This window comes from Lytechinus variegatus, chromosome 13 (assembly GCF_018143015.1).
Source record: "Lytechinus variegatus isolate NC3 chromosome 13, Lvar_3.0, whole genome shotgun sequence".
Classification (NCBI taxonomy): Eukaryota; Metazoa; Echinodermata; class Echinoidea; order Temnopleuroida; family Toxopneustidae; genus Lytechinus; species Lytechinus variegatus.
The window spans coordinates 31,514,470-31,540,841 of record NC_054752.1 but is presented as its reverse complement, the minus strand read 5'-3'; the positions used below and the strand labels follow the sequence as shown (position 1 = coordinate 31,540,841).

The following is a 26,372-nucleotide window of genomic DNA, read 5'->3' as shown; positions in this document are numbered from 1 at the left end:
CAGCCAGTACAACGGTGCTATCGGAATATGCTGTATCCTTCCTGTTTACAAATGATGTGGGAACTTTTGTTAAGTTTCCTTAACCTTGATGTGCTATTCGGTGGTGAAGATTTGTTTTGTGTGACGAGTTTAACCTAAATTCTCACATGCCTTGCAGCGAATGTTTCTATTGACTCTGAGGATATGTGATGGGTGGAGATTTCTAAGCCAGTGTCTGTCAATTGTGAATCACCATCAAATTCATTTCATTTACACTTCTATGTTTTTGTTTTTCAGTCAGAAATGCATGCAAATTTGATATTATATATTTATTATACATATATATTTTCCTTTTGAAATTCATTTTTACTGAAAGTTCATTCAAACTGACATAAAAGTTACTGCAGTTTTCCGCCCAGGGCACTCCGTATATTTGAATACATGAAACATAAATGAAATGAATAATTAAAGAAATTTATTTTAAACTCATATACATTTTGCTTTTCATTGCAGTTTCTTGTTGAAGACTTACTTAGGGTTCAAAGAAAATGTTTTGAATTCTATTCTTTTTTTGGTAGTAAGGGCTACTGCTTAAAATATTTGTTGATCAAGGTTAATTATTTAGAATTAAGTTGCAAGGAAAAGTTGCGTGGCAAGTCATTAATATCAATTTTCACACTTTACCCAGGCAAGGTGAGAGAATACCCCGTCTTCAGTCCTTCGAGTAAGATTTTATTTAAATTGTCATCTTCTTCATCATAGCGGCACAAGCAGGAACATCAGGAACATCATCAACATCATAGTCATTATCATCATCATCATAGTCCTCATCATCATCATCATTGTTGTCATTATCACCATCACCACCACCATCATCGCCTCCTCCATCTCCACCATCACCACCACCACCATCACCACCTCCGCCATCATCATCACCACCACCATCACCACCATCACCTCCATCATCACCATCACCACCACCACCATCACCTCCACCTCCATCACCACCACCATCACCACCAACCATCGCCATCATCACCACCATCTCCATCATCACCATCACCTCCACCTCCATCATCACCATCACCACCACCCATCGCCACCATCACCATTACCTCTATCATCACCATCACCTCCACCTCCATCATCACCATCACCACCTCCTCGATCATCACCATCATCACCACCACCATCACCACCATCACCACCACTATCACCCCACCTCTATCACCACCAACTCCATCTCCACCATCACCACCACCACCATCACCACCACCACCATCACCACCACCTCCATCACCACCATCACCACCACCTCCATCACCACCATCACCATTACCTCCATCATCACCATCATTGCCACCATCACCACCACCACCTCCAACACCACCACCACCACTACCTTCATCACCACCATCACCACCACCTCCATTATTACCATCACCACCACCCAGCTAAAACCAGGATAATATTAATTGCACGGCCTGCTGGGAGAGCAGGTTTCAGAACTGAAGTGACTTCTAGTACCCTGGATAAATAAGCCATTATTTTTATTACCACCATCTTCATCATCACCACTATCATCATTTCCATTATCTTAATCATTTCAATGTTTATCACCACATACATTTTAGCATTTTTGTCTTGCCTGAATGATGTTCAGCAGAGACCTAGTAATCACTTTTCCTGTTAGTCTGTTACAAAATTGTTAAAGTTTTGTTCAACTTGCTCTAATTTCTTTATTTCTGCATCAATTATTAGCTAAGTTCATACTTGGTACAAATAACCATTGGGTAATACCACAGGTGTATTTAAGATCATGGGTCAAAGGTCACCCAGTGGTCAAAAGGTTAAGATTTTGTTCAAATTACTCTATTTCTCCATCAATGTGTTTACACTCGGTAAAAATAACCATTGGGTATTAATACCACACGTGTTCATAAGGATGATAAGGTCAAAAGATGATATTGCATATTATTTGGATCGCAATATCAGGCGAGACTCGTGGTTCGTATTATTGTATGCATTTACATTTATTTTGTTATTCTAACATGCTCAAAGCACTTTTCAATATAACATATACATGTAACAATTAATAATTATACTCTTCAAATGCTTACAATATATAAAACGGATGGTGTAAAGGAAACAATTGTCTTGTTTTTAATGCTTTTACATGAATGGATATTGCTGGGGAGACTATTCCAAATACTAGGTTCAGTGAAATTTGTGTCAATACCACAATTACGACAATTATTCTGATTATTATTGTTATTCTCATCACCACCATCATCACTATCCATCATTTTCAAATGCAATGTCATGATCACCACACCTGCCTTGCTACATTTAAGCAGTTGTTTTAAGTTATTTAAGGACAAATGACTTCCAAATTTGCATACATTTCTGATGATGTATTATTTTTGTTGTGTGAACTGTCCTAATAACACTAATCTTTTCCATTCCTTTCTGTAGTTGTCCAGCTTCTCTTAGATGCTGGTGAGTATTGCATTCTAAAACATTTTGGCTCGAATTCACAAAGGTGGTTTTGAAAACCCACGGTGGAGTCCATCGTTTATGCAGATTTCATGTATAAATTACGCTTAATTTAGCGCGTTTATAAATCATGTCCAATGCTGATGCACGCTTTTGTCACAGTGCGCCAAATTGATGCCTGTTGCCATGGTTAGATACGCTATTTTATTCATGAGTGCACTGTTTTTATTCACGAGTCCACTCTTCAAACAGTGGACTCATGAATAAAATAGCGTATCTAACCATGGTAACAGGCGTCAATATGGCGCGCTGTGACAAAAGTACGATTGAGCATTTTGATACACATGTCTTATACACGATAAATCAAGCGTAATTTATACAGGAAATCTGCATAAACCATGGACTCAACCGTGGGTTTTCCAAACCAACTTTATGAATTCGGGCTTTTCATTCTCTTCATCGTCAATTTTTTTAAATTATTATTAAAAGGGAATCCAGCCCAAATGGAAGATTGTCCTAACAGAATTAGGAGGAGAATATAAAGAAGCATCTCAGTGAAATTGTCAATGAGGGCTGAGTCAAAATATTCTCAGTGGCATTTGAATAACCATTAAAAAAAGCATAGTTGTCACTTTTGAAAAAGTGTTTACCTTATGGGATTTGGGAAAAAATTGAAAAGCTCAAAATGTTGCTTAAAATTCTCTTTCACATCTTTCCTTACTCATTACTGGTTCATCTTTTGTCCATATTTCCATGAAAGTACTTTGATATATTTGTGAATTACCTAGAAAATGAAGAAATATTTGCTTCTTTTGTGACCCTGAAAGATCAACTTCTTGGGGCCTGTCTTACAAAGAGTAACTATGGAAAGCCAGCAAAGTCAACATATGAAATGCATGTTGGTTCCAAAAAAATTCTTGAATGAATGTACATCGATAAAATAATCCATTTCTTGACGGTTTTGTGTATTTTCCTTTGTTTGGAAAGGACATTTTTCAAATTTCCTGTAGAAAAAAATTATAGACACTGATGGATTTCCATGTAGACTTACGATTGATTGGATCAATAATAACTTTTTGTAAGACGGGGCCTAGGAGATATCAGTTGATTTTAAAACTACTAACATCAGTATGTACATATGGGACAAGATAATAGTCATGATTTGTTTGAATGTTGACGAAAGTTACTGGCAAGAAAATGTTGTTACATGTAAAAAATGTTAAATTCATAGTCTGATATACTATGTAATGCGGTAGAATAGTAATTAATCATTATTATATTTTTACTAAATTTTTTGTTCTAAAAAATACAAAATTCGATAGAAATATTAATGTTTGGGTTTCAAAGATGACATTGTTAATGTAGTCACTGACATGTATGTGATTCGCAATTGTTTGTTATTTTGATTGTTAATTTGATTCATACAAGTACGTCTTTTGAAAGTAAATCCTTTCTAATATTGTGGAAATTATGGCCGCATATGAATTTGTTTAACTTTGCTATGGCCAAATTATGGCTAACCACTTGATGTCAAACATTAATGCTTGATTTGCATAGTACAACTACTTTTGTAATACGTTAGTTTCAGGTATATCTGTAGTGTAATTTGCATCGCAAAATTATGTAACTACGTCATTGCTCAATAGCCTCAAGTTAAGCGTATACTTTGATTCTAACTCTTTTCCATATTTTTTTAAATTTAGTTTTTAAAACATGCTCACATTTGCAAATTGTGTGTTCTTTCTGCGAGCTCTCTTTAAAGGGGAATGCAGCCTTGGCCATAAAATGTTGTGTTGGGAAGAAGAAAAATAAATTAAACAGAATGGCGAAAGTTTGAAAGAAATCGGACAAGCGATAAGAAAGTTATAGCTGCTTTAAAATTGAGATCACTAATAGTATGTAGATTTCAAATTGGCAACTGGGTAAGTAAATTATGACAAGGGGCAAGGACAACTTTCCCATAGGCCATGTACTTTATTATCAGGGATTTGTGGTTTTCTCTTAAGTACCTATTCCCCTGGGGCAGTAATCTAAATATAAGCCAGGTAGTATATTGTTTTATGTCCTCATGAAAGAAAAATTTAATTTGAAATAAAACTTTTGGGAAAAATGATATTTTAGCCATAATATGTATTGGAGTACATGGAAGAGTAGTCCTTGCCTTACATCACTATGACATCCCATATGCGGCCAATTTGAAGTCTCCATGGGTATAGTGATTACCAATATTTACAACTTTTAAAAATTCATAACTTTCTTGTTGTTTGTCCAATATTGTTCAAACTTTCACCTATTAACTTGTCTGATTTTTCTTTTTCTTATAAAAACAAGTCTTTATATGGGTTGGATTCCCCTTTAAAGTGTACAGTGTTTCAAAAATCTTTAGTGCATCGACTCTAGTTGACTCTCATCATAAGTCTTCATTGATCTAAAGATCTATTTCAGAGGGTCCGATGTTTAGTTGCACTACAAATTTTATTGTTGTTTTGCTCTTTTATTCTATGTGAAAAATTATGTGCAATGCAAGTATTCTTCGTGGCTTAAATTTGAGTCAGTACTCTATTTCTCTTTATGTTGTACCGTTGTCTTGGTGATTTAATCTTTATAGTACATTATCATATATCTTTGAATAATTGTGAGATGGGGTATATGGGTGGTTTTTCACATTCCTCTCTTTCTTGTACCCTTTCATTCCGTACAAAATGCGATATAATTTTATTCTTATTTTCTCTAACATGGTCTAGCATGTTGCAAGTTACTGGCCTTGTATGGTTTTGTAGTTTTCTGCATTTTTGGTTGAGTTTAGTGCTATGAGAATGTGCATGACTTGAGCATGGAATCATAATTGTCACCCTTTTTATTAAAATAAAATCATTTATTTTGAAAAAAATCAAATATTAACTACTGCCCTTGTGGATTTAAGGGATTCCTTTTTTTTTCTCAATCACCTTTATTTTTAGAGGTACTTATGTAAATATAAGACACTGATTTCCCTTAAAATATGATTTTGAATTCATTATTCCACCCCTAATATCTAATTAAAACAAAAATAAAAAAGCAAAGTAATTAAAGTACTTAAAAGACAACATCTATAGACCTTTATAGATCCCTTTATGAACTCCATTTCATCCTTAATGCATGTAGAAATTTTTCTAAAAGCATGGTACGAATGCTGGGACAATATGTGTATTGTTTCTCTAATGACTCCGCCTATTTCATGTCAGTTTCTGATAAGAAATTACAAAAATATTGCAACAGTATATTTTTTTGCACCTGTAAACAATGTAATGATGTTTACTGTAGTTGTTGTGTTTATAAAAAATAATGACTTCATGAATCTGTAATTATTCATACTCAAGTTGTCAATTTTAAATGTATCTTGCTGTCTCCTCTCCTTCTTATTCTGTGCTGAAAAATATCTGTACATGTATGCTAAAGATAAAGATTGGAACTATGTATTCAGTTCAGGCTAAAAATTATTTATTTGCTAATTTTTGCAACTTACATGTACTGCCGAATTCTGAAACATTGGATAAATTCCAGGGCTCTTTGAGCATTATGGGGGCAAATTCGCCATGAGTCCCCTAGTATCTTGTCCCCTGATTCTGTTCGTAATTGTACATCAGGGGAGCGTTTTATGAAAGGATTTTATCTGACAAGTCCTGTTTTATCCGACAATTACCATAGCAACAGTACCTCTCAGCCAATCAGAATCGGGGAAAGTTGTCGGATCTGACAACTTGTCGGGACATAGATGTTGATGAAACGCTCCCCTGGTTCTTGGCCCATTGAACTTCATATTGATTGTGACTTCCATGGAAACATACCTATATGATGAAACCTTGATTTTTGTTCGCTGTCTAACAATGTTGCTATGGTACATGTAGTTCCCACCAGTACATGTAGCAACTACTGTTGGTAGGGTCATTAAATTGGTAGAAGAATATTTGAGTGCTGATCATTTCTTAAATATTTTCAATAGATTTTCATTAGATTTTCATTGGCCATCCAGCTGTTAAGTATCATTAACACTGTACTTAAAATTGATGGCATTCATAATGGAAAGGGTCCTAAAATTGGTATGAAAATATGTGAATGGTTTTCGTTTGTTGAAACTATTTCCCCTTGATTTCGATTGGTCATCCTGCTTTCTAGTAATGATACAATTGTAGTCACAATTGATGGCAGTTACATACCCCTTTGGTCATACAATAGGGAGAAAGTTTTGAGTGGTGATCATTTCTTACAAGGTTACAACTGGGCAATTCCATGGAATGATCAACCTTTTTGTACATCCGCCCCCTTTTTTTCTCAGTTCTTACTTCACTTCACAAACTGACCAAGTCATGGTCCCTTGAGCACAGTACAGACTGTCAAATGAACAAGAAATCAGAGACAGAAAATTTCATGAAGGTCCCACATACGGGGGGTTGGACGTACATATTTTGTTGAATCACTCAACTATTTCCCCTTGGTTTTGATTTATAAGCTATCCAACTGTCAAGTAATGCTATTTTATTTGCTATTGATGGCAGCTACTCTTGACAGGGTTCACCAATAGGTATGCAATAGGAAGTTGAATATTTGAGTGGTTATCATTTCTTGAAACTATATTTCCTCTTATATGCCTAGGTGCTATGATTGACTGTGTGGATAGTCAAGGTAATACACCACTCCACTTAGCAGCACAGCATGGTCACCAGGAGCTACTGGTCACTCTGCTTGACCACAGTGCTGACCCAACAAGGTATGGACATCACTTTTATGTGACACCGGTCACTCTACTCAAACCTTGATTTATCAGAGTTTAACGCCAAAATCAGGTTAATCTTTAAAAAGGGGCATGGACATCACTTTAATGTGACATGTGTCACTCTACTCAAACCTTGATTTATCAGAGTTTAACGCCAAAATCAGGTTGATCTTTAAAAAGCGCACCATACTAAGAACCCAGTGAATCTGCCACAAGCCTACGTATGTCCACGCATATCCCCTTTCATCAAACAATCACAAATGTATCGTTTGAATTTTGGCTTCAAAGAATAAGATGTTAATTTGTTCTCTACTGAAAAAGAAAGAAAACATCAGGAATGAGTGGAAGCATACTAAAAACAATTTATTTCTTGACAAATATAGAGGTATGAATATTGTAGAGATTGAAGAAAAGTGTTCATCATCTCAGTGAGGGTAATGTGTTGCATCCTAAATAAAGTTGCAGGAGCGTGTATACGATTGTGAAAAAAATGAAAATCCATATTTTATTGTTCGAAATAGACATGAAATAAAATACTCCAGAAGTTTGCTTTGCCCAATTGATAGTGGGCCTGGCAGCCGCTGTGCAGCGCCAGATCGATGAGGCTCTATCCCTCTATTCGTTGAATGCCAAACAGGGTAGAAACAACTCCCATCTTTCAACGTCCTTTGGTCTGACGCGGCAGGGGTTTGAACCCCCGACCTGGTTGTGAGATGGTCGCTGTACCAACTGAGCCAACACATCAATAGTGTAGGTCTTGAGATGTTGTTCAAAATTGCTGTGATATACTGCCTTTAAAGGTCAAGTCCATCCCAGGAAAATGCTGACTTGAATAAATAGAATAAAATTAAAGTAACATAGTGCTGAAAATTTCATTAAAATCGGGTGTAAAATAAGTTAGTTATGACATTTTAAAGTTTCGCTTATTTTTCACAAAACACTGATATGCACAACTAGGTGAGTCAATCGATGATGTCCATCACTCACTTTTTCTTTTGTTTTTTATTGTTTGAATTATACAATATTTAACTCTTTACAGATTTGACAATAAGGACCAACTTGACTGAACCATATACTATTAAACAATGCTAATTCAACATGTTCAGGGATTAATTAATCGTTGTATCACTTGACAATGAGGAGAAAATAGAATATTCCCTATTTCATATAATAACATACAAAAGAAATAGTGAGTGGATGACGTCATCAGTTTCTTCGTTTGCATACCGAACAGGATGCATATAACTGTTTTGGGAAATTAAGTGAAACTTTAAAATGTCATAACTTTTTTAGTATACATCCGATTTTTATGAAATTTTCAGTGTTATACCTGTTGGATTTTTCTCTTTTTATTCAAATCAACTTGGTTGGGGTGGACTTGTTCTTTAAAGCATACCCATGTAATTAAACTTCTTTGTTAATTTCAACATAATCATAGGCGAGTCTGACTATATACACTCCCTTTGTTCATGTTTCTAACAGACATGGTATCCATCATATGTTACCGCTCCATCTAGCTGGTTTGAGTGGCTACACAATCTGTTGCAAGAAACTTCTTGAAGCTGGTGAGTTTTGGGTCTTGCTTTCAACATCAAAGGCTATGCTTATTGTTTTTCTCATCAAGTTTAAAGTTCAACTGGTACAGCCAGAGTAAGCAATGATTCAAGAGTAGGTACAGATCTTGTTCCCTGTAACATAAAATGTACAATCATTCGTGTTATTCAGCGCAACTGTATTCTAAGGCAAACTCTGTATAAAAAGTTGCAATAAGTTGTAAATAATAATAGTATATAACACAGCAGCTTAGTTAGTTCTGACCCTCTCTCCTCAAATAGGAAGAAAAGGAAATGAAAATGAATAAAAAAGGTGTATTAAATACCAAAAATACAGGAAAAGATCAGTTAATTTTGTTAAAGCAAAATTGATAACCAATGTAATCTTCATTTTTTATTATGTCAGGTTGTGACGTGAATGGTCTTGATGAGAACGGCAGGACACCAGCTCATTGTGCATCATGCTCAGGGTAGGTTCAATACATCGTCATGTCGGTGCAAGAACGTCCTTAGCAAAACATTGTTGTGGACCTTGTCAGTGCAGAAACGCCTTTATGCAATGCACTTATACTACTCCTGCTGCAAAGGTCTTTCTTGCATGCATGCAATGCGCGAAATGGTGGTGTTAGGGGTGTTATTACACCGACACGAAGACATTGTGCACAAAGACATCTCTCATCGTTATGTGATTCCCTAATTTCAATAGTGCTTACACTCATTTTTTGGTGCGAGTTTTAAAATTGATCATATCTGAAAGTCATTGCAATCACTTGCAAAGAATATCTCCACAGTCAGTCGGAAAGTCTTATGTTACAAAGCCGAGGGACCTGTAACACAAAGCGTAGCAATCATTGTAGAATTTTTTTTTATATGATTGACTGTTATGTACAATCAATCGTGAAAATCAAGCGTACGATTAATCGCCAGCCTTTGTGATACGGGACCTAGAACTTAATTTTTATTTGTAATGCTACAGCCCCTCCAACTAAACAAAACTCCTAACAAATTGATATTGATAAGCATATCAGTCAAAATAACATAACAGATTTGATCAGTCAGGGCCCCCTCTTGCAAAGAGTTGTGTTTGATCTGATTTATTTCAACTATGAAAAGCGAGCGACTGCAACTTCTCCATCTTCCCACTTTGATCAATCAGGAACGTTGATTGTCTAGATCTACTAATCAGCCGAGGAGCTGACTTTGACGTCCAAGACAAGGAAGGCCGTACACCTCTCCACTATGCTGCAGGCAATGCCAACCATCAATGTCTTCTCTCATTGGTCGCCATGGGGTCAAAGGTCAATACCTCGGACGTCAGGAACTGTACGCCACTCCACTATGCAGCAGCTGCCGACATGGAAGCAGAGTGAGGCAATGTTATGAATATATTTCTATGTTTGTTTGTATTTATTTCCATATGAAACAAAATATATACATGATCAAATTGCAAGAAGATAAAGAAAAATTGTCAAAATAAAATATGGAGGATTGCCCATTTAAGCGGTATTAACATAATACCGCTGTTCTTCCATGGGGTCCTTTGCAACATAATTACGTATCATACAAACAAATAATATACACTGTAAATACACAATACTTAATCAAGTACATCACAAGAAAAAAAATGCAAAGTCTAAAGGTAAATTACCGAATAAAAATATCCCATTGTGAAAATGCCCCCCTCCCCTTTAACCCACCCTATATAACTATTGAGAACAAGGGATTTTAATGGATCAGGTTATAATGGAAGCACTGTGGTCTAGTGGTTTTGTCTTTTTCTTTCAATCAGAAAGTCAATGGTTCAAGTTCCCAACCATGTCACTTTTTATTAAGGACTACTCATTTTAATGCATTAAGCTACATGTATATGGTAGCTAGAGCTTCTGACTTTCTCCATTCAATCTGAGGGGTTCAAATCCCAACCATAGCATTGATTACTCTGCATTATGCTGCACTGGACACAGTTGTAGAACTAAAACTAACATATACTCAATACTTCTGTCTTAAGGACTATCCCCCCCTGTCCCTGGTAGTGTTAAGATGTTGGTACCTAGAAATGTTTGTGCATTGGGATTGTGGGTAATAATTACAAAACTTGCATCTTGAGTGCTGAGCAGAGTGGATACAAATGCTTTATATGTTGCATTATAATTTTGTTATTATGTGCATGCAGTGCAAGTGTAATAATTTACATAGGGTTAGTATAAAGTACAAGACTGCCTACCATAGCAAGCCGAGAGGAGTTGAAATCATCTTCATATGAAGACCACGATTTGAGTTCAACTGGAGTTCAGCATACAGACCATGCAATTGTCTTTGATAGTAATATGTCCATTTATATAGTGTAGTTACTATATGCAAATACTCTTCTGCGCTTGATACTTGATTTAATTTATTTTTCTTCTATGTAACAATATAGTATAACATAAATATAACAAATATATATTGACAATAAATATACCATTTAGCTTAAAATCAGTAGCAGAAGATGGATTGCCATAGTAAGCAAAAAAAAAAAATGCTTGAAAATATGACAAACCGAAACATATATTAATCATATAATTATATTATGTATTCATACCTCCATATTTGTCAAGAAAAAAAATGGTATTTAGTATAGTATGAATACGAATTATTGAAGTATCAATTCAATATATATTAAAAAAAATCATACATGCCAACACTTGCTATAATATATAATCAAGGAGAAGAAAAAAATGAAGAAGATGATGATGATGAATATGATGATGATGATGGTATCATATGGCCTTTTACACTTTCTCTTGTCAGCTGTGTGGAGCACCTTCTTCACAACAATGCAAATCCAACATTAAGAGATGAGCATGGATATAATGCACTTCATTATGCAGCAGCCAGCGGTCACAGTTTAGCAGCAGAAAAGGTAGGCTGTCTCGTAAATCAGGGGCCAGCGGTACAAAGAATTTATCCGATCAACCTCAACTGTATGGAAATCCAACAATTTTTTCTACAAAATAATTACTCAATGTCCTTTGTACACAAAGAGAAGTACACTGAAATTCAAATTAGCAATGAATGTATGAATTTATAACATATTTAGAAAATATTTTGAGCAAACATCCATTTTAAATGTTGATGTTGCTGGCTTTCCATAGTTTCGGTTGATCAGATTTATCGCAACTCTTTGTAAGACGGGGCCCTGGGCCTTGTAACACAACAGTTGGTAATCAATCAGTGATGACCAATCAAGATCAGTCTTACATGTGTGCTTGTTCAAATTGATGACCTGGAACCAATCAGAAGTGCTCTTTCATATTTACAATCCATGTCAAACCTTTGTGTTAAAGGCCCGTAGCTGACACCAATTGCAAACTTGACTCATTCAGATATTAGTATGATGATAATGTTGAGGATTGTGATGATGGTGAAAATAAACATTACCTTTGACGTCATCAGTATTGATTATTACATTATAATTATCGAAATAATCATCTTGAGGTCATCAAATCAATTGCAGCCATAATAACTAGCAATCACAATCAAAATTGTAATAATCAGTCAAAGCAATTGATGTGGTATTTATTCAAATTAATCAGCCTACAATATCTCCCATTAGCCTTTTCACTGTAATAGGGTCTACAATATCTACCAAGAACAGCGTCCTTATTGCAATAAAGATCACAGGCCTTCGCTAAAGCCAATTTGATTATATATGAAGCCTTTTTTTTTTTTTTAGTTGAGAGCTGTAGCAGCCAATGAGCTTCTTGCAGCAAGTCGATCAGGTCCTCTTACAACCCCTCTTCACTTAGCAGTAAGTAGCCAATATACTGACTATTATGTAATAATATCAAAAGCTGTAATTATTGAAGATATTTGGCCTATACCAGCTTCTTATTTTTACAATTGAATATTGAATATTGTGTATTGAGTCATGAGTGCTTAATATCTATGCTCAGAGTACTGGTAAACTACAAGATATTTTGCTCTGACTTCCAAGTGCATATAAAATGGTATGTTGTGAATTTCTGTTAAGAAAAAAAGATGAGTTTGTTTATAGATTATAGCCTTCTTCTAGCTCCAGCCTGTCTAAAAAATACATGTAATTGTAAATAAAAACATTAACCAATGCTAGTAATTAAATGGCTTCTTCAAATATTGCTTTATGGCTTTCCTTCTGTTCAATTCAGTTCAGTTCAATTAATTTCAGTTCATTTCAATCAATTTCAGTTCATTTCAATTCAATTCAAATCATTCAATTATTCAACCATCAAAGGAATAGACAAAAGAAGATAAATGATTCACAAGGAATAAAAAAAAATAAAACATAGTTGGCTTGGAGACCCTGGAGAAGCAATGCTTATGCTCTGAGGTCTAGCTCTCTTTCATAGGTTTTTGTAAGATGGGGCCTAGTGCATATGTTTGAAGATTTGTATGTGTACTGGTTGGTAATATACTAAACAAATCAAATGAAAATCATCTTGTACCTACCATCTTTGATTCCAGGCATACAACGGTCACGTCGAAGCGCTTCAGGTCCTGATGCGTTCCATCGTCAACCTGGACATCCAGGATGCCAACGGACGAACGGCCCTTGACCTTGCTGCGTTCAAAGGTCACGCGGAGTGTGTGGAATCTCTGGTCATGCAGTCTGCCACCATTCTAGTCCATGACTCTGTCTCGAAGAGGACACCCATGCACGCGGCCGGTAAGTTTGTTGATTTGTGATTGATGCTTTTACTCTCTTTATTCTTCCCTTCCTATTCTTATTTCTCCTTATTGCTGTCTCTTAGGAGTAAATATTCATGTAGGGAACAGGGGAAATAAATCACATGGGGGCTGGGGCGATATAGCCCCTGAAGGGCTCAAAAGGAGCCCTGGAACTCGCCATTCATCACAATGTTAAAGCTTATTTAAATTTTAATGTTAAAGATTTGGGCACTAAGTTGTGAAAAGTAGCCCCCCAAAGTGAATAAAATTAAAAGTTTTGCCTGCTTGGGAATGAGTCCCTGGGGACACATTTTTTCCCTTGAGAAAGAGGTGAAGGATTGTTTTCTGTTGTGTTGATTTCTTCCCCATAGGCCTCATTCTCTTTCTAAATCAAATATCTAAAAGTTGTAATCTGTTGTTTGAAAGTATGATGTATTCTTTAATTTGTTTTGGATGACAAGACATTATTAATACTCTATTCTTTTGCCCCTACCTAGCCTATAACGGCCATGCGGAGTGTCTGCGGATATTACTTGAGAATGCGGACCAAGAGGGCGCTGTTGATGTCGTGGACGACCAGGGCAGGACTCCTCTCATGGTCGCTGTTAGTAACGGTCACATCGATGCCACCATGCTCCTATTAGATCACAGGGCTAGCCCGACCATTCAAGACGTCAATAAGAGGACAGCACTGCATAGAGCGGTAAGTTAACAATAGCTTTGAGGTTTAAAGCCATTTATTCTATTGCCTTGTACCAGTTTGTCTAATTTTCCATATTGTCTCACATTACTATGACTGTAATTTATTTGCTCTTTTATAATTTTGGTCCAATTATCACTTGGTCTTGTACCCACATGGCTAGTCGTAATTCTATATAATGTCCCTTTGGTTAGCCATTGATGACAATCTAAAAATAAGTTTGAACGGACTCCAATGAGAAAAACAATCTCAGTGTTTGTATGTATAAATGAAACATAAATGCAACATGAATCTGGTAGAAAATATGTAATTTGGCTGCTGAGAAAATTAGGAAAATAAGGTGTCAGGTCTTTTGTCAAGCGATAATAGTACACTGTCCCACATATGCTAGTCTGTGTTGGTGATCTTCAGTGTAATTGTTTTTTTAGCTTAAATTTCAGGATTTCAAAGTTTATGTGAATGTACCGAATCTATATCTATGATGATATGGTGACAGTAAACTTTGGCTTGATATTAAAGACTTTTTCATGAAATCTTTTTTTTTGCATCAACTACAATGGTTTAGTTTTAGATATCAATTATCTTCATTTTTTGTCCCGTCAGTCTGCTAATGGCCATGAAGAATGCTGCGATGCCCTCTTAGGGGTGTGTAACTCCACCATCAGAGATATCAACGGCAGATCGGCCCTTCACATGGCGGCAGCTTGTGGTCACGAGGGTATCCTGGGATCTCTCCTGCAGCTTGAACCCACAAACCACTTAGATAACAAGGGCTACACACCACTGCACTGGGCTTGCTATAATGGTGAGTAATCACTGCAGAATCTTATCTTCTATTTCAGTCAATGTTTTCTCTCTCTTATGAAGGGTTACGGACTCTCCCACCATGATGGGACTCTCTTCTTCCACTTCTTTCCGTCTTAACCCTATGTAGGCCGGGGTATTTTGGGAGTTCCTATGGCCGGGGGGGGGGCCTCCCAGGCCCCCCCCTAAGATCTCGGCCGTCGACCGCGCGATCGCGCCGAAAATTGGCACGCGGGTTGTCTGGGACATAATCTACAAGATTGTATAGTAATTTATTTCATGCGAATCGCTATTAAGTGATTATGCTAATTTATGCGTAATTAGTATGCGAAATCATACTTTTTCCTCTAACTTCCTAAATAAAGCTCCAAATGTACTCATTTTTGGTATAGAAACTCTTTGTGGTGTCCTTAGCAAGAATACATGAAAAAAATTGTGATATCAAATCATTTTCTTATGTATTATATTGTTTTTTTGCAATTTCTTATGTATTTCTTTGTTTTTTTGACCTTTTGTTTTTCATTGTTTTTTTAATGAAATTTGTTGGGGACTCTTCTGTGACCATAAAAATCATAACATGAATAAATTTAGACTAGCAAAACTAAAAATAATCATACATTTATGAAGTTTGGTTGAAAACACAATTTGCATTGACTTTGTACACGAAATCACGTTTTTGAGCAATTTTCGGTCTGACATGCACTTACATAATGTTGCGTAATTTCGGAACCACGTACCCGGGTGACGCAAAATTGGTCTCAAAAGTTGAGCAAGACTTGAAAGTAAAAACTCAGCGAGCAGCGCGGTCAAAAAATTTTGCACGGCGAAAATATCGCGCAATTTGTTGAGGGGGGGCCTCCGAGGCCCCCCCCGGCCTAGATAGGGTTAAGGCCACCGCACACCTTACGACCGGACTGGTCTATGACTGGCTGAGTGAGGGTAGGTGTGACGTCACTGCTCTTGTCAGCTTGAGAGTCGCAGACCGGTCAGAGACAAGTCGCAAGGAAAATCGTAAGGATCTGACATGTCGAATTCTTAAGACTGAATCGCAAGCTTAATCCAACTTCCAGCCAATCAGACAGCAGAGTTGCACAACGCGTATATGATATAAAATGCGCATATGCTGTAGTGCCTTTTTCTCAGTTGCTATGGCAAAAAGCAAAGAGCGCATGCGTGAGTCGCAGACAGCATGGTAGTCGGATCGTAAGGTGTGCGGTGTCGAGGCTTATGACTATCTTGCGATTTATCTCCCCTCACTCAGTCGCAAGCCAGTCGTAGACCAGTCGGGTCGTAAGGTGTGCGGTGGCCTTTAAGCATCCTCCTTGTTCATACCAACCCTACTGCTTTTCCTTCTTCGTATATTTCCATGTAATCTTTGATCTTCACTTTATCTAATGCCATCCACTTCCAGATCCAAGTTGTAGCTTATGTTATGGTTATGACGGGTAGTGGGGGCTTTAGGATGATGGCATTAAACTGATCAAACTTGGCCTAATGCTATCTAAATTGCTTAGAAACATCCATTTACATGCTTTGACTATTTTTTTTTAATTGTGTAATTGTAAAGTTTTGATGAATTTACAAAGGTTTGTTGATGACATAAGCTACATACGATTAAAATGGCCATTGCAGTTTAGCATGTTGTTCGATTTCTGTTTTGTATTTTTATTAAGTATATTTTCAATTGAGATTATTACAAATATATGTAGATTCAAACTTTATTAAAATATCAGTAATGAAACACCAACAGCAATCAGCGTATTTGATACAATTTTAAATGTCTGTTTGTTTTGACTTCTATTTACAGGTCATGATAACTGCGTTGAACTCTTACTTGAACAAGATCCCAACATGTTCTTTGAAGGAAATAGTTTTTCAGCTCTTCATTGTGCAGTGTAAGTCTTGTAAATTTTTCCTAGGAATCTGTTTGCAATCGATTGCAGATATAAAGTACATGTTCTCAATTAATTGATCAATTTTACCTTTACAAATTCTCACTATTTGCATGTATTTTACAAAACATTGGTCTTCCGATGTTATAATTATTTAGAAATTCAACAAGGGTGGGCATTCTTATATTATTCATTGTCATTCATGTTTTAAACCACTGACTATTCTTTCTTTAAACGTAATACCTTGCAGATTACGAGACAATGAAGTATGTGCTGAGATGCTTATAGATGCTTTAGCAGATGAAGTAGTCAACATTCAAGATTCTAAAGGAAGGTTAGTATCATGTTTCCAAGGGGAACATTTCATGAAGCCATTTGGCAGTGATATGTGTTATAAGCTACTGAAATCCATGAATCTGATTGGCTGAGGTGGAAATAACCACCAACTAGCTTCATGACACTCCCTAGGAAGGCTGATATAGAATAGTTGACACACCTTCTCCTCTCCTTCACCCATCCAAATTTAGGATAGAAGATAAAACATTGTTATGGACAAGCAAAGTTGTTGCTTTCTGAATTAAAAAAATACATTTATCATGTGAACTGTAGGCCTACTGAATCTTATGAACTTGTCATATAAATAAGTAAACTAAATTGCAGGTCATGCTATTGCTTCTTGAAAATTATGAATTAGTATGAAACAAATGAATAATAATCACAATGTAAACAAAATCATGCATGCTCACAAAAAGCAGATTTGTTATACATAATACAAGTTTGATATCTATCTGATATAGAGGACATAGTCAATAGTTCTAGCCTGCTATGATAGGTAAAATAAAGGAAGAGGGAAATTCTTAGTGAAGAAGATAATATTTGTTACATTTTGAATGTGAGTGCATTTGGAGTACAATCTATTCAGTGAACCATTGTTTCATGATCTTCCTGAATATAACAAAAAGAACTTTATAGCTCACCATGAATATTTCCATTTTTACCCAAACTTACAAAAATTTATGTTAAATCACATTTAACTTTTCCCTTTTTGTATTCACCCCTTTAGGACACCATTACATGCTTCTGCCCTCAACGACCAAGTGGAATGCATGCAGCTCTTACTGAGGCACGGAGGCCAGCCCAACATTGTAGACAGGAGTGGCAAGACTTGCTTCATGATAGCAGCAGAGAGTGGCTCTGCCGGAACAATAGGTAAGACTCGCTCAAGTTATACAAGAGATGCCAGGTGTTTTTTTTTTTTGACTGGGACGGGGAGAGGGGATGATATGCCTACACTGTTGCTTCCTAAATACTATTGATTTGAGATTTTTATGCACGATTTCAAGGTAAATTGCCAATTCGTCCACTGCCAACTTGTCCACTCACCACATGGTCTACCTTCATTTAGTCTAATGCCATTCCGTCCATTAACATTTCGTCTAACAACCATGTAGTCCAATAGCCATTTGGTCCAATCATCACTTCGTCTAATCACTATTTTGTCTATTACTATTTCATCCAATAACCAATTGGTCTAATACTCTTTTCATTCATTTTGCACAATTAACACTTTATTTTAATTAGACTGAATGGTATATGGTCTAAATGGCTATTGGACCAACTGGTTATTAGAATGGAATGGCATTAGACTAAATGAAAGTAGACAGAATTGATAATAGACCAATTGGTAGTAGACAAGTTGGCAATTTAACAAATTGGAAATAAACCGATATCAACTCTTGATTTGAATAATCTCTCAAAAGGACTACAAGTTGCCACATTGTATTAATCACTTCATAATGCCAGATTATTTCAATGATACAGTTTCCTAAATTACATTTAATCACGTAATATTAGATTTAGCTATTTTCATTTTGGCTATTTGTTTTGTTTTGCTGATAATCTATACACAGACTATTTCATTGATTTGTAATGATTAAGCTGCCTAATTCTATACTGCTTGAGATAACTACTAGTGTGATTGATATTCTTCTTAACATTGCACAACAATTTTTACTTGTGTGCTGCCTATTTTTTTATACCTACACAAAAGCTTATATACACTGAATAATCTGCCTAACTTACACACTGCTTGATATACATGTAATTAGTATAAATAATCTGCCTAAATCATATACAGTGCTTGAAATACTTCTATCATGAATAATCTTCCAAACTTAACACTTGCATATAACTTCAAGTATCATGAAAAATGTACCCAACTCTACACTATTGCATATAACTTCTACATGTAGTATCATGAATAATGTACCTATCTTTACTATTATGAATAATCTGCCTAACTCTACACTGCTTCATAGAATTACTATGCTGTCAGGAAGAAGATTGTATAGACTATGACAATGGTAAGGGATATTGAAATAGTCATATTGTGTCGCTGTGTAAGACATTTCCCCCAAAACATTTGCTTTATTTTTGTTTTTCTTTTGTACGTGTATACGCAATTGATGTATAAACTTTTAGCATAATTTGTGTGTTTTCTGCTCCATAAGTGTTTAATTTTTAAAAAATTCTTCTTGTGATTTCTTTTATAAATTGCTTTCTGAGTCAATTAAGAAATGATTAGTCAGGGAATGGGGTTGGGCAATTAATGTAATTAATGTAAAGTTATACAAAGATCTGATATGATTTTATGATTATCACCATTATGAACTATTTAATGAATAGCCACTATAAACAATGATGACTACGTATACCTACTCCTTGTATTTTACCCATTTTTTTTTCAAATAAACATGTTGCAAAAATAATCTGAATGAAACAAAAATCTGTTCTAAAAATACAAATTGATATTTTTGTTTGTTATATCTAGTTTCCCTTAAAATAAAGTAAGATACAAAAAAAGGTAGAATAGTTTTTTGCAATAGACCCAGTTCAGTAAAATGATGATAGTACTTGTCTGTACACTGTAGTGGAATATTAGCTATTGATATGGTGGTGTTCATATATTTTGTTATCAAGACACTTCTTAAATAGGCAGTAAGGTTGGATAGTAATCTCTGATTATTTAAAGTGTGTGATGAAAATCTGCTTTTTACTCTTCAAAGGTGTTCAGGTGAACATCTTAGATTTTCCTGTTCAATTACAAGCAATTGCAGCAGTAACACAATTGTTATTTGAATTTCTATAGCGCTTGCCTTACTAACCAGTGTTATAGCTACAGTGGACGGCAGTGGTCGGGCCCAACTGGCACAAAATATTTCTGACCACCACTCATCATGAAAAACACTGCTTCCATCCACCACTCATCTCAAATGAAAAGTGTTTCAAAACAAACTCATTGCAAAGAGGAATTGCACCTGTTTTCATTTCCATCTTTAATCTAGTTTTATTTGCATAATTTACATGAAACATCCTTATATTCAATAAATGTAAATTTATTTCAGAGATTTGCTAATGATAGATTGTTATTACATTGATGTTCCTTCACTTTTGGCTATTAGACCACAAACTCTGCCTGAAAAAAAAAACCTTTTTAATGCCGTGAAATTGCGACCACCACTAAAATGGGTCTAGCTAGAACACTGTTACTAACCAATAACATATCACAACTTGTTCCTCTGTTTACTTTATTGCAAAGATTCAAATCTTTGTTGTTTTAAATACTTGTTGCAAGTCCTTGCAGCCATGCTGATTTGTTAAGAATTGATAGTATTATGGTTTATCTTCAAAACAACTCTACTTTATGCTTAAAAATGTCAAAGTGTGTTACAAATTAAGTGTTCAACCTGCCCATTTCTCATTCTAAAGATTTTATGTGCTGTTATCCGTCCATTAAGCTAGTTTTTGCAGTACATATCATGGAATACACCGTGTTCAGAATGTTTAATGTATAAATAAATACAGTGAATATGCGCTCAGATACAAATTTTCATGTTGCTTTTTAATTCTTTGTTTCCCCCACTTCAATAAACACCTACCAATTGTTTAATGTGTAATATATTTTTCTTTGTACCATATGATTTTGTATGCTAGTATAACCTTGTATGTCTTTCTTGCATTAGTGATTGCAGGTATATATTTTCAATGCAAAACCTCTTAAATGTTTAAGCAACATATGTTTGAAATCTTTTGTAACATAATGTTGTTAGTGTGTATTTTCCATCTTCCCATTGGGATTATTTTTTGTTCAAGATTACCCCAAAAACCAAAAACAGAGTAAAATTTTCCATGTATTATGAAATAATTTCATCATACATATTAGGTCCCATTTGTAAAGTAATGTTATTTATCGCAAAGGTGCCTTGCAAATTTCCGTAAGAAATGATTAATTCTAACTCGAACTGCTGACACATCTGCAATCAATTACATGTAAAAGGCTAATTTGCTGCTTTTATAATGTACCCTTTTGTACACGTATTTTGGTGTTTGAAGGATTTTTGGGAAATGTTTTTATGATATTGTACTTTTATTTTTCTCAGATTGTGGAAATAAATCAATCTTAAACTCTAATGATTGGTTATGAGACTTCAGAATCCACTTGCAATTGATTTTAAGTGTTTTGAAACACACCCTATATTTTTAATTTGTGTATAATATGGAGTGTCCTTTGTTTTGCCCTTTCAGAATTACTTGTCACAGGACAGATAGCAGACATCTCCTTATCAGATGACACAGGAAACTCAGCTCTGCATCTGGCTTGCCAACAAGTAAGATATAAGACGATTATGATGATGAGAAGGATGATGAGGATGTTGATGGTGGTGGGTGTGATGATGATGGTGATGATGATGATGGTTATGATGATGATGGTGGTGGTGATGGTGGTGATGGTGGTGATGGTGATGATGATGATGATGAATGTTTGTGATGATGATGATGGTGATGATGATGATGACGATGATGTCGGTGATGTTGGTGATGATGATGATGTTGGTGATGATGATGATGCTGATAGTGATAGTGATGATGATGATGATGTTGGTGATGTTGGTGATGATGATATTGGTGATGATGATGATGATTTTAGTGATAGTGATGATGATGATGTTGCTTTTGGAGATCAGTCCTATAAAGGCAGAAGAATTATACCAATCATTATGATGGTGATTGTGAAGATGATGACAATGGTGGTGAAGGTGGTGGTGGGGATGATGATGATCACAATGATGATGATTATGATGATGATTTATTCGGTTAAAGTTGATACTTGTTTGTTTCTGTTATCCAGACACATGAAGGTTGTGCTTTGATGATCTTGGAGAAGATTGATGATGTTAGAGTCTTAGATATGCCAAATGCCAAAGGAGAAACGTAAGTACCTGTCTACGCTTTCCCCCAATAAGTATCCCGATCCATGTTATATCCCTGGCTCTGTACAATCCTTATCCTTGTACTTTGCAACATTCTTAAATGTCATGTCCGTTGTTAGCACAATTTTTTCTGATTGATCTACAAATGATATGATTTTAATGTAAAGATGTGTGTGCCAGAGTTTGTGTTATTTAATTCTTGTTTTACTGTGGACCGTGGATTTTAGTCAGTTTTTGAAAATGAAGCAATATGTTATTGCCAGGGTGTTTTCTTTCTTTATTGACATACCATCAAGGGAAACATTGATGTTAGGTTACAGTACATTCATCCCAAAAATGTTAAGTGTAAAAGTATTCATTTTCAATTTCTGATGGGTTCATGGTAAATTCTGATTCAGAAAGAAACAAACCTAAGAAATGTCTTTGTAATTTGCCAAAGCAATCTGAACGAAATAAAAAAAGAAGAGACGATTCCCTTGGGTTCAGTGAAAATTTTAATTTACGAAAAAATGAAAGGAACAGCCCCCTTCACTTTTAATTTTAGTATTTTGCATTGCCAATGATTAACATAACATGAAATGCATTGGTTTTCTTTCTTTGAATAGGCCATTACATATAGCAGCTTCTCGTGGTCTAGTCATAGTAGTCCAGGACCTGATAACAAGAGGAGCTAGTCTTCTAGCCGTAGACAACAAAGGTTACACACCGGCACTAAGCTGTGCATCTTCCGACAAGGTCGCGGACTGTCTAGCTCTCATCCTAGCTCATATGATGCCCTTCTCGCCAGGGAATTCCACCATCAATTCCTCACGCATCGCTCTTGCTCTTTCGGGCGAGCTCGGCCGCACCCGAACTTCCACCAGCCTCGATTTCAACGACGGCAATCGCAGCAGGACGGAGAGCAACGCCGATACGTCTGACTCAGAAACATATTGACAATTGATGTCATTAATTTCTTAGGCTCTATGATGTTAGTAAATGAATTATAAATAAATTTGTTTATATTAAACTATTTTTCTAGATATCAATTTACCTATTAACTTATTTTCTGAAAAAAGGGACAGAAAAGATATTGCATTGGAGTTAGGGCTTTTCTAAGTCTTAGGGGATACTTTTGAGTCCCTTAATTTAATTTTCCTTTATAATGAAATAGATATTTGATTTCATTTTAGCTTTGAAAGAGATAGAACATCTCATAACTTTCAATTCATATCAAACTGCAATGGAGCATTAAACAAATGGATTACTTCCAGGGTTGTTAAATTCTTTGTTTTATTATTACTATCAGAAACTCTTGTTTATTCAATAGAATCAGACAAGGCACTCTTTTATAGAGTTAATCAAATTTGGAAAAAGGTAAATAGGTAATTATATCAATTAGCAAGAAAAAAATATTTTTTAAAAAGGTGACACGGGCATTGTTTCAGCCCCTCATACACAGTGCAAGCTTGGAAAAAAGTGCATTAGAGTATAGAAACTCAATCTGTATTCTAAACAATGAAATTATGGAAAGATATTAAAGTGTACAGTTATCAGAACTCCAATTCATCTATACAGTAAGTTTTGTGAAAGGCCACAGGGATATTTTGTTCACCTTTATTATTTTTTATGTTTGTATGACCTATATAAACAGTATGAGATCATGAATAGTATTTGACATTCCATGCATTGATTTCATTCTTTAACCCCTTAAACAACCAAACTAATTCTTGTAATACAGATGCAGACCAAGAAATAATCCTAAATTACCTCACATATTCCTGTAGCGACATTCCTAGATTAATTTTAGATGTATTTATTTTTATTCTGCTTGTTTGTTGAAAATTTAGATACGTACTATGTAGATAGTATTTCTCCTTCAAATTGACCAAATGTGTAGTTCATCAGAATAAAATGGACATTTTCTATATTATGATTAATGTCTTACTGTTTGGATTTTTTTATAGATATTTCTTGATAGTTAAGACATTCTTAAGAGCTTGCTTTCCTGGATAGTACTTTTATTTGTTTCTTTGCAACACTCATTATTTGCTTCTCTTCACCCAGGTGTATATGAATAACACAGGTAAAGGATCTTCCACTGACCTGAAATAATCACTTTCCTCTCCTCAAATTGGCAAAAGATTTTTCTTGACGTAATTTGGACAAAATATATAGATATGAAATGATAAAAATAAAAGTCAAAATGGTAAATAAAATTTTTACTAAGAAACGTTTGTGAAGAATGGTCAATTATGACAAAAGAAAGGAATTTGCAGTGTAATGCTTACTTTACAGAAATAATTACACTGGCTTCAGCTGGCTTTAATTTTTAACAAGTTACTCATGTGGTTCAATCCTGTCTAGCCTCACAATATTGTATTTGGCCTTCATTGGTAATGTATACCAATGTTAGATTCTTAATATTGTGTATGTCATTGGGTGTTATACTGTGATTGCGACAATATAGGTGATTCATATTTTCAATTTCTAGCTTTTTATATTACAAAAAAAGACTTGTATTGATTTTGTAGTATTGCACATGACAGCCTTTCTATTTCAATTCTTTAATGGCTTTCCAGTTTTCTTTCAGCTCCTTTATTATTGCTTTCTTATTTCTTAATTTGGGCTTTCTTTTTTTTGTGGAGGGAAATACAGATCACTGTTTTGTTTTTGACAAGTGTTCGTAGAAGAGATGATTTAAGATGATAACACCTATTTAAAAACCGAGAAATATAATTTAAAGGTCCAACTAACAGTGCTGACCGCATAGAAACGTTAGTGCTAACAGTTCACTGACAGAGGCCCTGTTACCATCGGTATGGTGGCAGCGATGCTTTATGTAACAACGATGCATTACTTACACATTGAAATAAATGTTTTGACTTGACACAATCCGAAAGATGTGACTGGGCGTACTGTCAGCGCTTTGTTAGGCTAACAACGTTTCTGTTCGGCCGGCAGTGGGAGGGGGTGGGGGGTAGATATGCACGTTTGTTGAAATGTCCCATGGTTTAGCAAAGGGCACAAGTTTGCATATACTCTGCTAACAGGCACCATAAGAAAAGTCTGTGCTACCTCTTCCAGGAAGGATCCTGCAAGCATCCATTCATCACCAGTGGCCCGTAACACATAGCTTAGCAATGATCGTAAAACATTTTTCTACGATTGATTGCATTGACTACAATGTACAATCAACAGTGAAAATCAAGCGTACGATTAATCGCTAACCTTTGTGTTACGGGACCCGTAACACAAAGCTTAGCATTCATTGCAGAACATTTTATTACGATTGATTGCATTGACTTGACTGTACAATCAATCGTAAAAATCAGGCATATGATTAATCGCTAAGGTTTGTGTAACAGGACCCAGTCCTTGTGTTTTGTCTGACAAAATGAATGGGAATGAAGGAAAGCTACTCTGAAAGACGCTCAGCAGGGTTCATGTTTAAAGATGGAGCGTACACTTTGTAAAGGTACCTTTCTGTATACATTAAGAAATTTAAGAAAGAAAGAAATGATGCCTTTGTACTTGCTTCAATAAATAAAATCACTAGGGGGACATATAAAAACAGTTTGACTAAAAGTGATTATCAACCGGCATAAAAGCATGGATAATTACCCAATGAATATGTAGTCCATAATTATCCTTTGACCTTTATTTAACCAATGAGTATTTACAACTTTCACTAGCACTTCAGGCTTTGTGAATCTGTTCCCGTACATCATACACATTAATTTTGTTTGCTTCAGGAAATATGTATTTTGTATTGTTGGTCTGTAAATACTGTAGAGCTTTGACAAACACATGAATGCACAGATATAAAGGTATATAACATGTATATGTTTTGTTTCTTGAAAGACGTTAGCTCTGGGCCCTACCTTACAGATTTGTGATCGATTTGAATTGATCTCAATTGCTATCTATTACACAGTTGAGATTTGTTATGAGGGAGTATCCATCTCTACTAATCTTCTACTGTATCTATTTTACACAGTTGAGATCAATTTTGATTCAAGATTGATTTCAAAGTCACAGTTGAAATCAATTAAGTTGAGATTTTATCTCATTTTGTATTGTATTGTTACAGAGATGAGATCAATCTTAAGTTTTAATTGATCTCAACTCATACTGTTGTGATCAAATCAATTGAAACTCTTTCTAAGGTTGGGCTCAGAGTCTCTTATATTCCTTGTTTATCCTTATCAGTATTGTTTGCAAAATTGATTTGTGATATTTTGAGATTGATTTTATAAT

At 35.4% G+C, this 26,372-nt stretch overlaps 1 protein-coding gene across 5 annotated transcripts in view; it reads left to right on the top strand.

Annotated features, from left to right (window-relative positions):
- Positions 1–23,474, top strand: part of LOC121425903 (serine/threonine-protein phosphatase 6 regulatory ankyrin repeat subunit A-like) — a 51,077-nt gene extending 27,603 nt beyond the window's left edge. For 3 of the 5 annotated variants that reach the window (XM_041622007.1, XM_041622004.1, XM_041622008.1), the window contains exons 10-26: positions 668–703; positions 2,455–2,478; positions 7,108–7,222; positions 8,711–8,793; positions 9,188–9,251; positions 9,938–10,147; positions 11,572–11,683; positions 12,497–12,571; positions 13,264–13,465; positions 13,965–14,170; positions 14,771–14,972; positions 16,779–16,866; positions 17,114–17,197; positions 17,927–18,072; positions 21,448–21,530; positions 22,052–22,134; positions 22,739–23,474. In XM_041622007.1, coding sequence (XP_041477941.1) covers positions 668–703; positions 2,455–2,478; positions 7,108–7,222; positions 8,711–8,793; positions 9,188–9,251; positions 9,938–10,147; positions 11,572–11,683; positions 12,497–12,571; positions 13,264–13,465; positions 13,965–14,170; positions 14,771–14,972; positions 16,779–16,866; positions 17,114–17,197; positions 17,927–18,072; positions 21,448–21,530; positions 22,052–22,134; positions 22,739–23,069 — 2,144 coding nt within the window. In that variant the 3' untranslated portion in view covers positions 23,070–23,474. The remainder of the gene's footprint in view (positions 1–667; positions 704–2,454; positions 2,479–7,107; positions 7,223–8,710; positions 8,794–9,187; positions 9,252–9,937; positions 10,148–11,571; positions 11,684–12,496; positions 12,572–13,263; positions 13,466–13,964; positions 14,171–14,770; positions 14,973–16,778; positions 16,867–17,113; positions 17,198–17,926; positions 18,073–21,447; positions 21,531–22,051; positions 22,135–22,738) is intronic. The other 2 variants (XM_041622005.1, XM_041622006.1) reach the window with 2 other exon arrangements.
- The last annotated feature ends 2,898 nt before the right edge of the window (positions 23,475–26,372 follow it).